The following is a 16,846-nucleotide window of genomic DNA, read 5'->3' as shown; positions in this document are numbered from 1 at the left end:
ACTGAAATCTGTCATTGTCTCCATACATGAATAGTGTAAATGTGTGTGTGTGTGTGTGTGTGTTTGTCCCACTTGATGAATAGCGTTTCTATTCGCATGCTTGTGGAACAAAGCTACTGCAGAGTTCAGACTACTGCTGGATATCCTGTTGATATCACACAGGCCCATTCTTTCAGGCGTGTATGTGTGTTTGTGAGTTAATGCACATTGCAGTCGTTGTGCTGTGTTGCTGCAAGGCCGTGGTTAATTACAAATTCCTTTTTGTGTTGCTTACAGTGCCGTGTGTGTGTGTGTGTGTGTGTGTGTTTCCCCAGTCTTTTGTGAGCAGCATGTCCTATTCCAACAGTATCAGAGGTTCTGTCATGCAAATGTCATTTGTCATCAAACTGCAGACAGAGCATGTGACTGTCATATTTTAGCCTGTCTGTATTCCACTAAGCATTTATCCTATGACAAGCAAATCGTCTAAAGTAAATCTGTGACGCTCCAGAACGGATTGACTACATTAGGAGTAACAAAAGTAGATTTTTTGCCTTGTGCTGTACACCTTTGGACTTAATATGCCACACTTCATGAAGTACTGAAATAGCAGTAGCATCAAAATGCATCACTTTTTTTTTTTAAATCAGAGAACTAAATTTAATAAATATCTGTAAGCAAAAAACACGATGCATAGATGACAAGTCTAATAGACATAGCATACAAAGGCTTTGTTCTGACTCATTTATAAATTCATGAATATACAAGTCCTGTGTGCATGTGTTGTAATTACAATACTGTTTTTGTTGTAAACTAAGGGGGGGGAAGTGAAAGAGAGAAGAATGGGGGGGATTTCTGTTGGACTGAGTGTGAGAAGATGGGAAGAGAGGCATGTGTCAACAGGGTCACCTATTTTTAACTGTCAGTGTCCTTTGCTGGCCTTCCTGCCTGAACACAGACTTGAAACACACACACACACACACACACACACACACACACACACACACACACACACACACACACACACACACACTCAAATAGTAGTTAGCAGTGACACCATAGCATCCTCAAGGCATCTTGCATCTGGGAGCACCCAACAATGTGTCTTTTTTTCTCCCTGTCAGTTGTAAATCGGATATTGCATATTCAAGATATTTGAGACATTTTTCATGGAATGGTTAATTTGGGTCACTTAAACAACAGACAGACACAGCAATACAAATGATATAGTGTAGTAATGTGGACACTCTTTGGTAAGAACATCATCATCATGGAAATCTGGGCCTAATACTTCCTTAGTATATTGTCAGTATGTTTGAAGCAGTACAAAACAAGCGGAGAGTTGATTTTCCCTTTTTTCCCCAGCCCTGAGATCCTGTCCTAAAGTAGATAGGTTTGACTACTGTAGATTACTGAATGTTTTCCACCTGGGTCTTGTACATTTGAACCAGTGCATGGAAGCAACCTTACATGGAAAAGCATGAGCACTGACTACATCTGTAGACATTCTTTACATGAAAACCTCTCTGGAAAATGTACCTGTGACAGCATGTAATTCTATCTTAATTAAAAACAACAATTTTATTTTGGCAAAAATCCGGATCATGCAGGCCAATATTGTGTTTTTGATTTGGAAACACCCTTTGATTGAGCCTATCGAGCCCCCCCTTGGGCCTGATGTGTGCTTGTGTACAGATGGGAACCTGAATGCATGTTTGCGTGTGTCCAATTTTCTGCAGTTGCCAGGATCTAGCGATGCATGGCTAAGGGGAGCAGTGTGACATGCATGATGTATCTGCATGTATGAGCCAGAAAAGATTCATATGTTACCTCATCACATCGTTTGCCAGAATGTACAGTCAGCCATACTCCAAGGGCCAGCAAGCTAAACACAAATGAAAGCTTGTAAGATTGTTTCTCATCAGTTTTGAACACATGGTTTACAGAGTCATTCTTCAAGGAAGGAAAGGAGAGAAAGTGCCTGTGGTGTTAAATACAATTCAGACCATGTAAAATGGAGAAGAAGAAAAATCTACGTGGTCAGCAACACGGTCAAATGGACACCTACAGGTGCACACTTTCAGGTGCATTAGAAAGTGCACAAGTGTCCACAACAATCAGGTGCATCATTTTATAGATTTCAAAATGATATGTCTGCAGTGCTTTGACTCAGAGTAGTTGTTGAGTCAGTACTGTACTAGTGTCTCACTGATGACTTTGCCAGGTGCTGCACGCGCAGCTTACAGAGTGTTCACCGCGTTGTGCACTATGCTGTCACTAACATAACAGCAGTGGATAAAGACACTTGAAAATGTAAACCTGTTTTACCAACATGCTATTGAGCTCTTTCTTTTCTATTCTTCAACGCCCATGTACAGTAAGCTCTAACACAGAACAGTTTCTTGTTTGCAGGCAGAGATTGAAAACTCTTTGAAAATGATGACATTCAATATTTTAGCATGAACTCGTCGGTTTTACAAAGTTGAGGTGCTCATTAGACATGTTTCTAATAGAAAGAGGAATGGTTGAGTATCTTAATTAATCATATTTATTTGTATTTCAATGACATTTATTTGCATTGCAACTTTGTTATAGTTAATTTTTCTTTTTATTTAGGGTTGTCAGCTTTAACACATTAATGCTGATGCGGTTAAGGCTAGAAATTAACATACCCTCATTCCCGAAGAGTTTAAATGAGGAGATTTCATTTATCAGTTTTTTGTGATCAGTGATCACAGCGGTTGTTTACTGGCTTGAAGACTTGAGATTGAGTGCGGCTTGTATTGAGTACTGCCTGTTTTGGGTTGTTGTTGTTTGTGATTGTACTTTGCATTTCCTGTGTACCTCGTTATTGAGGAAGCTCATGTGGGTTGGGTGTTGTTTTGTGTTGTGGGCAGGTTGTTGGATGGAGACTCCCTCTACTGTGATGGAGAAGAGCTCATCTTGGACAAATGACAAATTGACAAATTGATCACACCTGTGGACGTTTGAAATGTTTTTCCTGTTCACACGCTGAAGAAGAGCCTTGGCTCGAAACGTTCGTGTGGCAATTCAAATACAAAATTTGGAGTGCTGTCCTTATCGTTTTTCTAGTTAGAAATTAACATGCACATTTTTTTTTTATACAATCATATTAATCACAACTTATTTTGTCCCTAAAAGTCACATATTAAACTAAACTATATATATAGTTTATATGAATCTCAGAGCTCCCCCAAACATGTCTGTGAGGCTTCTTGTTATAAATCTACTCTGGTCCTGTATTTTATCACGCCTATAAACCCCTCTATTTCAGCCCTAGTCAGAACAGCCTGTTTCTGTGTCTGCAGCTTTAAATGTAAATTTGCTGTGTCCGACCGTGTCTCTCTGAAAGGGGATGTGGCTCTGGCTCTCTCGCTCCATGCTCAGTTGTTTACAGTGGAAAGGTGCTCTCAGTGGGCAAACAAAAACACCTAGCTGGGGGAGGGGTTACTGCCCTTTGTGATGTCATCAAAGGTCAAATTTCCAAACTGCCTGTTTGATCACACATTTTCTGAACAGTGGAGCAGGCAAAAGATGGAGAGGATGGACTTTTCTCATAATTGGGGGGGTTTGTAGACAGGCTAGAGACACATATGAGCATTAGAAAAACATGCTAAAGTGTACTGTATTTTGCATGATAATTGAACTTTAACCCTTGTGCTATGTTCACTTTTTGGACCCTTTACCACTGTTCGGGTCAAATTGACCCGGGACAGTATTGGGGTTATTAAGGCACACCATGGGTAAACCACTACAGCGATTCCCTGTAGTCACAGTGATGGATAAGCACAACGCAACTGCATTTTTTTAACTGCTCATTTCAAAACTCCTTGTCAAAAGTAATATCCACCTTGTGACATCAAAACTGGTTTCACCAGTTCTTTTGGCTGTTTTCACGTTGTCATGCACCTTTGATTACTTAAGATAACAAGTTCTTTTTTCTGTGGTTTAGTTTATGTCCTAACCTTCGACAGGAAGTTCTTTATTTCCTTCCAAATTTAAAGAAAGTTTGTATCAGGTCAGAAAGTAAAGTACCCTTAGCTTAAGACTGAGCAAAAATTCAAAATAAAAGCATGACAAAAACAACTTTGAAACGCAAACTAATGGAATTTCAAACATAGTGATAATAATGATTAAAATAAATTTCCTGCTTAATCGGGTAAAAAAAATTATTTGACAGGCCTAGTTTTAATGTGTAACAACATGAATGAAGTTTGGAAAAAAAGCGTATTAGGAGACTACTAGAAGAACACTAGGTTTGTTTTTTTTTCTTCTCCAGCACACTGGATCTGTAAAACCACAGTTTATCCTTCATGGCTGGAGTGTGGTCTCAATTTGGTCATACTTAAGTTATTTTGACGCTACGGAGCCGCTGTGACTCACTGCAGACTGACTTTCTATGAGGTCTTCTTAGTCAGTCCCAAGAGAGATAGTTTGTGAGTTTGTGTGTGTGCATGTAAGTGTGCCAGTAATAGTGTGAGAATTTCTGGCAGCAATTGCAGGAGCTGCTTATTTTTCCGACTGGCAAGTTGCAGAGGATCTTTCCGAAATTTTACACACTCTCACACGCACGCACGCATGCACACACACACACACACACACACACGGACGACCTGTGGTATTGACATAAACATGGCCAATTACATTCTGTCTTTCTTCTCTCTCCACACTCACTGTCCTTTCCCTGACTCCCATCTGTCTTTCAATAAGTCTCATGAGCCAACATCTCTTTTCTTTCTCTCGTTATTTCCTGCATCCTTCTCTGCTTAATGTACTTTCCTGTACCGTAACTTTAATTTCGTCTGTATAATTTTGGGCCATGAAGAGGAAGGAATAATTTATCCAAAATCCTGTTCTTCATTACAATCACTTTTATAGAGAGTAATGAGACGTGTCTATTTCTTTCTTCCCCTTTTTCCTTTCGCTCCCTACTCTGATCCTGCACATGTGGCTAACCTATGCCTGTCTGTCCAGCAACTGGAAATGTAGCTGTGTGTGACCCTGCCTCTAAATGGAAGTGAAGCCAAACTGGCCGTGAGTGTCTGCCTCCTAGGAGCTCTTAGCGCCTCATGTATTATTTGAAAGGCATCCGTCTGTCCGAGGCCTTTCACTGCCTCACTTGGCTCATGTGCCCCCAGTTTAATGGAACTTTTTTTTTTGCACTACTCAGCACACACTTACATGTGCAGACACACACAAAGTACACCCCAATATATGAGCTGTCAACATTCATCACTAACGCCACTGAGGATCGACTCACAGTATCCACCTGTCTGCATTTAACATATTTCTACTCGATATCAATCTGCATATGGAAGAGTAAGCAGGGTGAAGAGTGAAACATGTAGAAACAATATTGATGACATGCTTGATTCTTCTGACTCTTGAATCGTTTTGATGAAGCTGTTTCTTAACTGTGTTTTAAGCAAACCTCAAGCCCTTTTTCTATTCTCCTCTTTCTCTCAGGTCTCTCAACAGCCAAGAGGAAGTTCGCAGAGTCTCTCAACGAGTTTAAATTCCAGTGTATCGGAGACGCCGAGACAGATGATGAAATATGCATTGGTAAGCTTGCTGATATGCAATCCAGTCTATTCTGAATTCTATCCTGGAAGAGGAAAGCGTATAAATAGATGCTGGACTCCTCTGTCGTTTATCGTGCCCGAAATAGAAAAGTTGTATCAGCAGTGATTCAAAAAGGCAAGCTTTGTTTTCAGTGCGGTGGTAGAGGAAGCTATACAATTCGATATCAAATCGTGTGTCTGCATATTCATTTTAGTATCAAAGCTTATTCTTATGTATTGCCAAATTATAAAATGGGTATAAAAGAGGCTTGTCAATTGAACTGCCAGCCTTTCCCTTACAGGGACGCTTTCATTGAGTCATTTCTGCAACTAAAGATAGTCTAGTTTTTTAGTGTGCAATAAAAAAAAAAATGTGTTTAATCCTTTTGGTGTTTTATCTCAGATTTGTATCATTTATATTCAAAAACTCCTTATCTTGAAATAAGCTTTCCACTGTAATAGGGTAAATTACAGGTTTTTTGGGGGCTCTTTATGCCTTCATTTTAGAGATAGGAAAGTGAAAAGAGTCAGAAATCAGGGAAAGAGAGAGTGGGGAATGACATGCGGGAAAGGAGCCTCAGGTCAGATTTGAACCCTGGCCACCTGCTTGGCGAACTATAGCCTCTCTATATGGGGCGAGTTCACGAAACCACTACGCTACTGGCGTGTTCAACTTGAAGTGACATGTTTCTTAAGCCTTTAAAAAGGTTTTGACGTACTCCTAAATTCTGCTCTTGTTGTATTTGAACTACTCTTTCGTCGAACCCATATGATACTCCTTCATGCTGATGCTCAACCCAACACAAGGGTGAACATGAGCACAACGTGGGAACCTTTTTGTGTATTATCGGTGAACAAAAAATAATAATTAATTCTATGGACTCATCCCGGGCCTTGCAGCCCACGGTCTCTGTGTGAAACATGCAGCAGCTGCCACACCCTCTCCTGCTGCTTGGCTGTGTCTGTGCAGGCTGTAGCTCCTCACTGGGCTGACCCGCCCTCTACTGTTGTTTAACTAACCCTGGCTATCTTTCCTGAACAGCTTGCTGTTCAACTGGGCTGCACCCCTGCACTGTTTTAAGGGTATTCATAGTCATACCTATGTCTAAACTAATATCTACTATATACTGGATACTCCATATGGATCAGTCTTAAGAAACCGTTTGTTAAATGCTTAAAAGCAGCTTGCTTACAGAAAACTTTTGAATATAGCTTTTGTGATGTTTTCTGAGTCTATTTCTGTCTCAATGTAACATTTTTTTTATTTTCGACGGCATCAATGAAAAATGTGTGATTGAGCCTACCGAAAGTTTAACTGCATTTTACGAGCTTTGTTAAAGAATTGCACTCTTTTTCATTGCATTCCTTCCACAGTCGTGCAGGTTCTGCTCTTTCAAAGTTGAATCTAACTTCCAAGAAGCAAGTCTTCTTGATGTTGAAGAACAGAACGGGTTTAAGTGTATATGTCAAAATGGGATCATGAAGGAATGAACTCCATGCTCTGTGTGTTTGCATGTGTGAGTTCAACAAGCTGCACGTGCTCAGTTGATGTGTGTGTGTGTGTGTGTGTGTGTGTGTGTGAGAGAGAGAGAGAAGTGTTGGACAGCGATGGAGGCAATTGAAGTGGAAACTCTGACCCCAAACAATGTAGCCATGCCTCTCTTGCCAGCAAGCGAGGATACAAGCAGTGAGCTGTGCTCGCTGTGAAAGCACCATAGAAACGAACCCTCTAAATTGCGGTTTCATCTCCAGTTAATTACTCTGCTGTGTCATGAGTGAGAGGTCCAAGAGCAGAAACAAAAGCTTCATCCCCACCGCCTCATGCCAACTTTCTTCAAACGCTTTCTGTTTGCTTGTCTCAACAGCACTATTTCAAATTCCATCTGACGCTCTCTCTCCTTTCTCTGTCTTTTATGGCTATCTCTCTTCCAACATGTCTGTCCTCAGCCAAGTCTCTGCAGGAGTTTGCAGCCGTGCTACAGAACCTGGAGGACGAAAGGACACGCATGGTAAGTGTATTTGCAGATAATGGTGAATATTAAAGATGACTGCTAGAAGAGAGTGGAAACTGTTTCACAAATAAGGCTTGATATTACTCAGCAGATTACAAAATACAGCTAAAAAAAGATACGTTTATCAGGAATATTAAAGAAATAACAATGCTTGGAAGTGGTAAACAAATGGTGTCATCTCGTAGTGTGTCAAAGAGAGTTGACTTTTACTCCATGGGTCACAATGCTTCCAGCACTGTCTGCAGCACATGTAGCAGAGCATCATCATTCTGCATCAGCTATAATTGATATCTAATGTAGAATAATGTTAATGTTTCTTTAATTAAAGTTTGATGCAAGAAAACAGCCTCTTGAGTAGATCTGAAAACTAACTGGTGAACAATAAGTGCAAAATTCACAAAGATTAGTTTTTTTTAATTCAACCTTGAAATGTGTCTTGTCTTCTTTCATAACTGTTTGCAGTAAACTCTCCAAAATTGTTATGTGCATGAGAAAATGTCATCATTTGGGCCTATAATTCACTGCTGATCCCTCAGAGTTGATTAGTCAACCAACTCGTACATCATTTTATAATCTGGATAACTAAGACATTGTCCCTGGAGTACTTAAGTTAATTTTTTTCCCCACCTTGATGCATTCCTAGAAATGTGCATCACTGCTGGCATCATGTATTATTCACAGATAGGCTGTGTTGCTGCTCTCTCTAACCCCAGTGAATTGTCATAATTGAGCAGAAATAATACAGTATAAACCACAGTGTAATTTGAGAGATGTCTGTAATGTGTACTTGTTTGTCTGTAATATTGGAGTATGTGTGTGTTTGTCCCACAGATTGAGAATGCCAGTGATGTGCTGATTATGCCACTGGAGCGGTTCAGAAAAGAACAAATCAGTGCAGCTAAGGTGAGGAAGCCACTGGACTGGTGACAAAAATGTCTTCTCTTGTGCTTCAATATTGATTTACTGGCAGGAAAAGATTGCTCAACAAATCAATAAAAATCCTTTTAGTGCTTTTTCAGCTGCTAGGAGCACACCATTATAGTGCTTTCACACTTGGACAAAACTCCTGAAGTTTGCAGGAGGAGCTGCATGTGTGAACGCAAACAGTCAGATTTTTCACTCTGACTTTATCTCAAGTTTCTCCTGTCAGCTCCCTGGTATTTATTCTGCAGAAGGGCAAAGGGAGCGGAGGCAAACAATTTTAGCTTCGATAGGGGAGTCTGTTGCTTCTTCAGCCACTTCTGAGTCATTCTTTTTACATCATGCCTTGCTTCAGGAGACGCCTTGTCCACCAATATCAGTTTTAGTAAAGATTGTTTTAACTTTAAAGGACTACTATAGGACTTATGTCAAGAGCTCAGAACATTGTATGTTGTTACTGATGTGCTATAAACACTTTTATTGGACCTGACGGTGTACATTTTGCTGCTTGAACAACAAAGGATCATAAAGTATCCATCACCACTTAATCAATGCACTTTATCTTTATTTTATCCATGAATCTTGGAAATATTGCAAAGATGTATAAATAAAGGGATTTATTAGTAAATTATTGGTATAATTCTTATTTATTGTATAGTTCGTAGTTAGTATATTCTTATTTAATTTTCCTTTAAATGATTTGATTGCAGCGGCTGCAGAAACGATGGCACATCCTCTGCTAACCTGGCCTTTCTGTATTTAAATCTACATTAAACTGCAATAAAGTTTTTTTAGGACCAGACTCGACTGCAATATAATTCCAGAATTTGTAAGAGAGTCAGTAGCACAAAAAGACTGTGATATTTTTTACTTATTACTCGATCCCTTCTCTGATTTTATAGTAATTTATTCTTGGTTCCATACAGTGAAATGTACACACATCTGTACACTACAACAAAGAATTTGTGCTATGTCTTGCAGACAGAAACAATGCAGTCATATAACATTTTGCATTCTGCAGATGTGTAACTTTGAATGACATCTTCAAATGCTCTAGATTTAGCACAGTGCAGCAGTCACACACAGAGCTTTCACTGAGAGACTTTGGGAAAGTCCCTTTTAAGACAGGTTTGTAATGAAAACCGTTTTTTTTTGATTGCACATAGAGAATATTTACTGCATGTCTAAGAGTCTCTCCCTCCTCTTGATAGATTGTTCATTAATGTCTATCAAGGTCTGCAGCACGCCTAAATGACCTGAATAGGAGATTAGAGGAAACATAATCCTGCTATAAATCACTGATCTCAACTGTGGGGGGTCTCATCGGCCAGCAGGGCTCCCTCACTGCTAGGCCCGTGTTGTTTTAATGTAACAGTGTGTAAATCTTCAGTGAACATACAGGAGACTATGGAAACACTTCATCAAGTAGCTTACCAGGTGGATGTAAACTTATTTAACTGTAATAATATTGTTAATTTGCCCTTTTTAACTTAATTATTTTCTCTACAGCCTTAAAAAACATCACACAACCAAAAACCCCTGTCATGTTTAAGGACGAGTAGTATTCTGTATGTTGGGGTAATCTCTTTCCCAACACAGTATAGATGCTATATTTGAAATCTCTTCGCTACAGGTCATGGAGAAGTCACAGCTGAGAAGCCACAGGGGTTCCTCAGATATATGCAGCCTTAAACATGTTAATCGTGTAAATTCTGCTGATCCCTCCCTTTATAGCAGGTCATTGTTTAATTGTGACATGATGGCCCGATTAAAAGAAGTGAACGCGTAGTCTTTGCAGTAAGGTCGGCATGAGCGATGTACTAATCCCAGTTTAACCCTAAAAGAACCGATCACATCGTTGCCTGGCACAGTTTCACTTTTACTCCACAGCTCCTCGTCCTGTGTTTTAGTAAGTGGATGCCGTAGAGGCCGAATATATTTCAAACTGTTTATTGAAGGAAAACATGAAATCAGGGAAGTAATCTCATTCACCATAGAATTCACCATAGGAATTCAAATATTTGGCATGGGTCTTAATATGTGTTGCACAAGGACAATTTGATTGTGGCAACCATCCACTCTAAAACAAGCTGGTAATGTTAGGCCTTTCTGAATTTATAAAAAGTGCATAATTGCTGCAATTGCACAATAAAACCTTTCGGGATAAACACATTCAAGATGAAGTGTCTCAAAAGATCGCCATTTTCAAAAAATGTTGATTACAGGTGTTTGTGTCGTTACGTAAATTTAGTACGAGTAATGAGTATTTCAGTCAGCCGTGCAGTCATGTTCACATCATTTTAATCACATTTAAAACAGGGAGAATTCTATAGCATATGCACATTGGGACATTTGGGAACGGATTCCCAAAAGTTTCAAACCATACGCTGTCTGCAGAAACAGTCAGCGAGTGATGATGTTTCATGCTGCGTCATGTTTCACTGGGACTTCCTTATAATTGTCGACATGACGCAGCAGTGGTGTGTGTAGTCAAACTTAGTTGTGTGTGTGATGAGTCAGACTGGTGGCAGGGCTGGAAATAGACTTAGAGAATCGTTAGTTTACAATCATACTGGGAGGAGATTGCCACCTACTGGCTGCCAATGGAATTACATTTAAATATACCATCATATGCCTTCTAGTTTAAAAAAAAGATTAGGTACAACTTGGTACTGTGAATGAGAGAAAAATAACAATCACACTGGCTTTTTTTATTTATTTTTTGCCTTTTTTGCCTTTTTTGGATATGATGGGTCAAGAGAGACAGGAAATGTTGAGAGGAGAGGGTTGGGTTAGCAAAGGGCCGAGGTCGGATTTGAACCCACGGCTGCTGCAATGAGGACTACGGCCTATGTACATGAAGCGTGAGATATAAACACTAGGTCACACGCCCCCAAACACTGGCTTTTGTACCCAACACTGGAAATTGTACAATTAGTAGAGTTTTAAAAACCAATGAATTGATACTTTAAACCAAATATTTGTAATTAAACTTATAATTAGGGACACATGGGATGGATGCAGCTTCAGTTATTTGAGACATGATTACCTCTGTTAAGATGAAAAAGTGAAAGAGGAAGACTTAGAACAGAGGCCTTGTTGTTAAAAGGAACATTCGTCATCTCTGATGGGATCTGCAGCTGCTGTCTGTTCCTCCTTTTGGCCCACAGTACTGATTCTTTCTGTTCAGACAGGCTTAGCAGAGAAACACTTGTGTCATAAGACTGAAAGAGGGGCTGATATCATCTGCTTGTCTGAGGTTAGACTTACAAGGTGCATAGCATTTCTTAAGAGGGGTTGGAAAAACAAAATATACTATGAGAACTCTACAAATCCATGACATGTTACTCTTCAGTGATTAAACATGTCAGTCCTGAGTTGTGTTCTCCACAGCAGATGTTTGGACAGGTCATAGTAGGACAGCACAGGGGTTTCTATTAACATTGTGTGACAGTCAGCAAGCATGCAAGGCCTTCAAAGTGAAGCATCTTATTGGAATTCAGTCATTCACTGATTGTATTATTTAATACAATGTATTTTTTTTATTATAGTGACATGATTCAATATTAACTATGAACAATAATGATCCCCTTATTTTAATAGCCTGTATACAGCCTGCATATTTGAGATAAGCCTTTTTCCATTTTTGATAATTGCTGTCATATATTTCAATTTTGTTGAACTGGTTTACTTTTTTTTATTTTTATTTCTTCCCTTGAAAAAAAAAAGTAATCTGAATAAAATGCCTGGTTAATTAAAAGGTTTATTTACAGAGTAAATATCAAATCATCCCATTGTCCAACCCCATCAGTTAAATTAGGCAGCCCCGCCCCTCCCCAGATAAGAACCCTGATACATGTTTTAATAACTTATATTCATCCAGCAGCAGGTAAACCAATGAGTGTGCTTTTAAAATCAGGAAAACATTACAAACACAATCTTTCACCTTTTACTGCTTGTGGTGTTTCAACAACAACAAAAATGTTAAACGTCACACTGAGATTAAAACAGATACAAGTTTAGTATTATTTACTTGATAAAATAACTTAAATTATTTTAATTTATAATTTGCTACAAGGTTGTTTATCCATGGATTATATTTCCAATGTGTATGAGGCGATTTCAGAAGCTCCAGCCTCGTCATGTTGGGATAAAGAAATGTGTTTCGGATAAAGAAATAGAATAACATGAAGAGACCGGGACAGATGGACAGTAATAACACCCTGGGGCCCCTCGAGCTGTGTGAGACCCACCCTGATCTTCCTCTCCTCTGTTTATGTGTTCACTTCTCTTCAATGGTATATGTATCTTCCTTTTAATACTGGCTTTAGTTTGAGTATGGGTTTGTAGTCCTAAAGTGAGTGATAATGACTCATTGAATCATTAGAAAAGAGTCATGAAAGAAACATCTGGCTCTTTTCTTTTGTGTCTCTTGATCTTTATGGACACTTTCCAGTTTTTCTCTGTGTGTTTCAGTCCAGCAAAGTTAAAGAAACACACACCCTGCTCTATCTGTCCCTGGTTTATCATCAATCTATCTGTCCATCTCATATGTCAGTTATCTATGATGATGGGAAACAGTCTGTTGTTTAAAAAGCAGCTGTTCTTCCTCAAAGGAACAATTCTATACTTGACTCCCTGAAGAGTAGCACATTTTATGTGAAAGCTATAATACTAACTTTCTTTTAGTGACCATATTGAATGTGATGGGAATTAGAAAAGGAGTTTGGATCATGCTTTTTTTCTTCTTTCTCGTACAGGAAGCAAGGAAAAAGTATGACAAAGAGACCGAGAAGTATTGTGCAGTGCTGGAGAAGCACCTCAGCCTTTCAGCGAGGAAGAAAGAGTCACATCTCCATGAGGTACAATGTGTCTGAGATTATATGTTCATGGCTCTCTTCTGCCCCCCAACTGTCTGTCTAAACATTTCTTTTCCTAGGCAATATTTTTACAGTGAGAGCCTGCATAATGTAAAAAAAGAAACAGAGCATGTCCATTCCCAAGTCCCAGATCATCCCGTGCATCCCCACTTAACAGCCAGAAATGTTTTCTTATCCACTTATCCAATACTTCAACCCGGGCAGGTGCTCAATGTGGGGTTTTAAATTGAGCTGCAAGAAGAGATTGAAAAAGTGGTAAAATAATAAATGGGTGTTTAAAAGAAAGCAGTCCAAATAATTAAATAAAACACTTGTTTGGATTGTATGTCAGACAGATATACAAAGATAAAAAGTATATATATTATAAAGTAAAGGAGAACCGTGCTTTTTTAGTTTGACATGAAGGAACGACCCTCCACTCTAGAGCCTGACCGATTAATCCGCCAGCCGATAATATCAGCCGATATCAGCAAATCAAGTGTCTATCAGTATCGGCTGATTTGATCGAATATATATTGCTGGTATTACTAGATTTATTCCCCAGTCAAATAGCATTTCATTTGAGTATCACTGTCTTACATTAGCAGTTCTCTTTCTAGCTGTCACCAGCAGAGTGTGCTATGTGGATTACAACAAGTATTATCACAGTGTCAAGTGATGATGCACGTACAGGCTCAGTTACTTTCCAGTTGAGTGTATATATCATTGTATATCTTTTCCACAAGTATTTCATATGAGTGATTAGAGGGATCAATGCAATAAAATATAACTATAAAATGTAGAACTATCTATCTCTACAGATCGAAGATAGATCAAACAAAGATATTCGGCCGAGATACGGTTATGAGATGTTTTTCTCTTCCTAATATCAATATCATATAGACCTCAAAAATCCCACATTAGTCGGGCCTTACCCCCCTCATCTTAACTTTTTGTTTAAAGCCAGAAACAGAGTAACAGATCTTTTTCAGGTTTAAACAGGATGCTATGTCCCTTAACCATTGAGCAGGGGGTGACTGAACACGTGTCCCTCCATCAGTGGTACCACACACCCAGCTATAAGAGTCAACAAGCATCCCCATCCCCTCTTAGAGTATTTGGAAGTGAATCAAAGTGTCTCTCTTTAATTTCCTTCCTTGTTGTAGGCCGACAACCAGGTAGACAACGTCCGGCAGCATTTCTACGAGGTTTCCCTGGAATATGTCTTCAAGGTGCAGGAGGTCCAAGAGAGGAAGATGTTTGACTTTGTGGAGCCGGTAAGACTACACATCTCTTCTTTTCAATTCTTTCTTATCCCATGAATAAGCTGTGCGTACATCCTTTCTTTTATTTCTAGCCTTAATAACAGCTCCTCACTTTGACATATCTGACACAGAGTCTTCTCTCTACTGTCACTGGGTTGTAATGTGGAGAAACGGCAGTTTAAAGGATTCTGTGCCTTGCTCCCCGACACCTCAGTGATAGTCTCTGAGGAAATAAAGATAAATTGTTGCATTCAACCAAAAATCTTAGGATACTCAGGAAATATATTTGGTCTTCGTTTCTCCATCAAAAAAGTTTATTCTTTGAATTTGCTAAATGGAATATGTACAGTTTGTCCACTTTTCCACCTCTTCTCCAACTTGTTTTGTCTCCTCTACTTCCACAACCACCTGAACTTCCCCCTCTTAAAACGCCACCTGTGTTTTCTTTCCACTCTGTATTCCTTCTGCACTTTATTTCTCTCTTTGTCCAAACCCTCTACCCTAACCCTCATGTTCACATTCTTTTATTTTTCCACTTGTGCTTTGTGTCTTTGTCTCATCGTATATCTTCACTTATTCCACATCTGCCTCACCTGTCCTCTTATCCTTTCTACTTTCTCTCCCTTTCCTTCATCTGCTTCACCTTCTGTCTGTGTTTTTCTTTCTTCTTCCCCAACCTCAGCTGCTGGCCTTCCTCCAAGGCCTGTTCACCTATTATCACCACGGCTATGAGTTGGCAAAGGACTTCAACCACTTCAAGACGGATCTCACCATCAGCATACAAAATGTAAGGTCAAACATGCACTCGCACACAAATAATAAACAAGGTCAGACTATAGAGGACTGAACGTAAATATACATTCATGAAATGATAAAGAAATTATTAAAGAAAATAAAGATTAAAAGAAGGAAAACATCAATTTTTTTTTTCAGATTTGCTGATATGTTGCTTTTGTCCATCAGTGCCTGTTTAAAAACAAATGTTTTCCAGTTACAGGTGCAGATTTGAAATGGCCTCACTCAGGAATTTTAATGCAAATAATAATTATTAAAAGCCCCTCAGTATTTCGCTTTAAAATTCCAAGAACATCTTAATGGTCAGTGTCAAGCCAATTAACACAGGCGAACATTGTAGAGGAAAATTAATGTCAGAAAAAACAAGGTCTCCAAATTTTAAAAATACTGCAGGTGAAATTATTTCTATGATCACACCTTTACTTTTCCGAAGACTCTTCTGAAATTGTGTTAATCCTAGGGACACACAAAATCCTCATATTTGTCACATTTATTAAGTATCTCAAGTTTCTCTGCTGAATAACTTTTAATAATAACATATTTGATGTTGCAAGTTAAGCTAAAAAGCATCAGACAAAAAAAAAGGCCTAAGGCGTGTGCTCCTCTCTTCCTGTGTTGACAGACGAGGAACCGTTTTGAGAGCACACGGTCCGAGGTGGAGATTCTGATGAGGAAGATGAAAGAGAATCCACACGAACACAAGAGCGTGAGCCAGCACACCATGGAGGGATACCTGTTTGTACAGGAGAAGCGTGAGTAACTGCCCTGTTCTCTGTGTGTGTATTAATATGTCACAATGAAGGCACTTTTCTGATATTAAAACATAAATGAGTATGTCGGTATATGTGTGTGTGTATTCTTTTTTTGTGTGGTGTGTATTTAGACAGAATAAGCCATAGACTGTATAAAAAGATGGGCAACATGACAGCTCCCATAAGCGAAGCTAAAACATTTTTGAGCACCCCCTGCTGACTGGCTGCAGTATAGGTCATAAACTCCACCTCCTCCATGCTAACATATATAAAGCGATGTGAGCTATGATTGACATTGACATTGAACTTTCCGTTTCTGCCCGTGTATTCTTCAAACGGACACAAAGATCTGTGTTGTGTACTTTACTGTATGTGTTCTGATTTATCGGGAAGTTGAATAAGTGTTGTCGATCATGAGAAGGGACGGGACGTCAATCCTGCAGCTCCACCAACCGATCCCCACTGTGCAGAGTCAGGATCCAAATGTGCAATATGTCAGCCCCTGATGTTGGGAGAGGGAGAAGAAGAACAGCTAGAGAAGCATTGTTCATTTTTATATCCTAATATATCCAATGGCGCAAGCATGTTGATGACATGAAGTCTGGTTGGATCGCACACACTTTAATTTACACGCAAAGCGTCAGTGCAGGGGGGGTGGGGGACTGTTCTGAACCCTGAGCC

The 16,846-nt window shown here is 39.3% G+C and overlaps 1 protein-coding gene across 2 annotated transcripts in view; it reads left to right on the top strand.

The window, feature by feature from the left end:
• LOC109995641 (rho GTPase-activating protein 26) overlaps nucleotides 1–16,846 on the top strand; it is an 82,312-nt gene that overhangs the window by 30,611 nt on the left and 34,855 nt on the right. For both annotated transcript variants that reach the window (XM_065963118.1, XM_020649434.3), the window contains 7 exons: nucleotides 5,467–5,562; nucleotides 7,509–7,570; nucleotides 8,405–8,476; nucleotides 13,255–13,356; nucleotides 14,520–14,630; nucleotides 15,301–15,405; nucleotides 16,036–16,165. In XM_065963118.1, the coding sequence (XP_065819190.1) occupies nucleotides 5,467–5,562; nucleotides 7,509–7,570; nucleotides 8,405–8,476; nucleotides 13,255–13,356; nucleotides 14,520–14,630; nucleotides 15,301–15,405; nucleotides 16,036–16,165 (678 nt within the window). The remainder of the gene's footprint in view (nucleotides 1–5,466; nucleotides 5,563–7,508; nucleotides 7,571–8,404; nucleotides 8,477–13,254; nucleotides 13,357–14,519; nucleotides 14,631–15,300; nucleotides 15,406–16,035; nucleotides 16,166–16,846) is intronic.

This window comes from Labrus bergylta, chromosome 14 (assembly GCF_963930695.1).
Source record: "Labrus bergylta chromosome 14, fLabBer1.1, whole genome shotgun sequence".
In the NCBI taxonomy this organism is placed as follows: Eukaryota; Metazoa; Chordata; class Actinopteri; order Labriformes; family Labridae; genus Labrus; species Labrus bergylta.
Note: the sequence above shows the minus strand (reverse complement) of the source record. Positions and strands in the feature narration are given on the sequence as shown.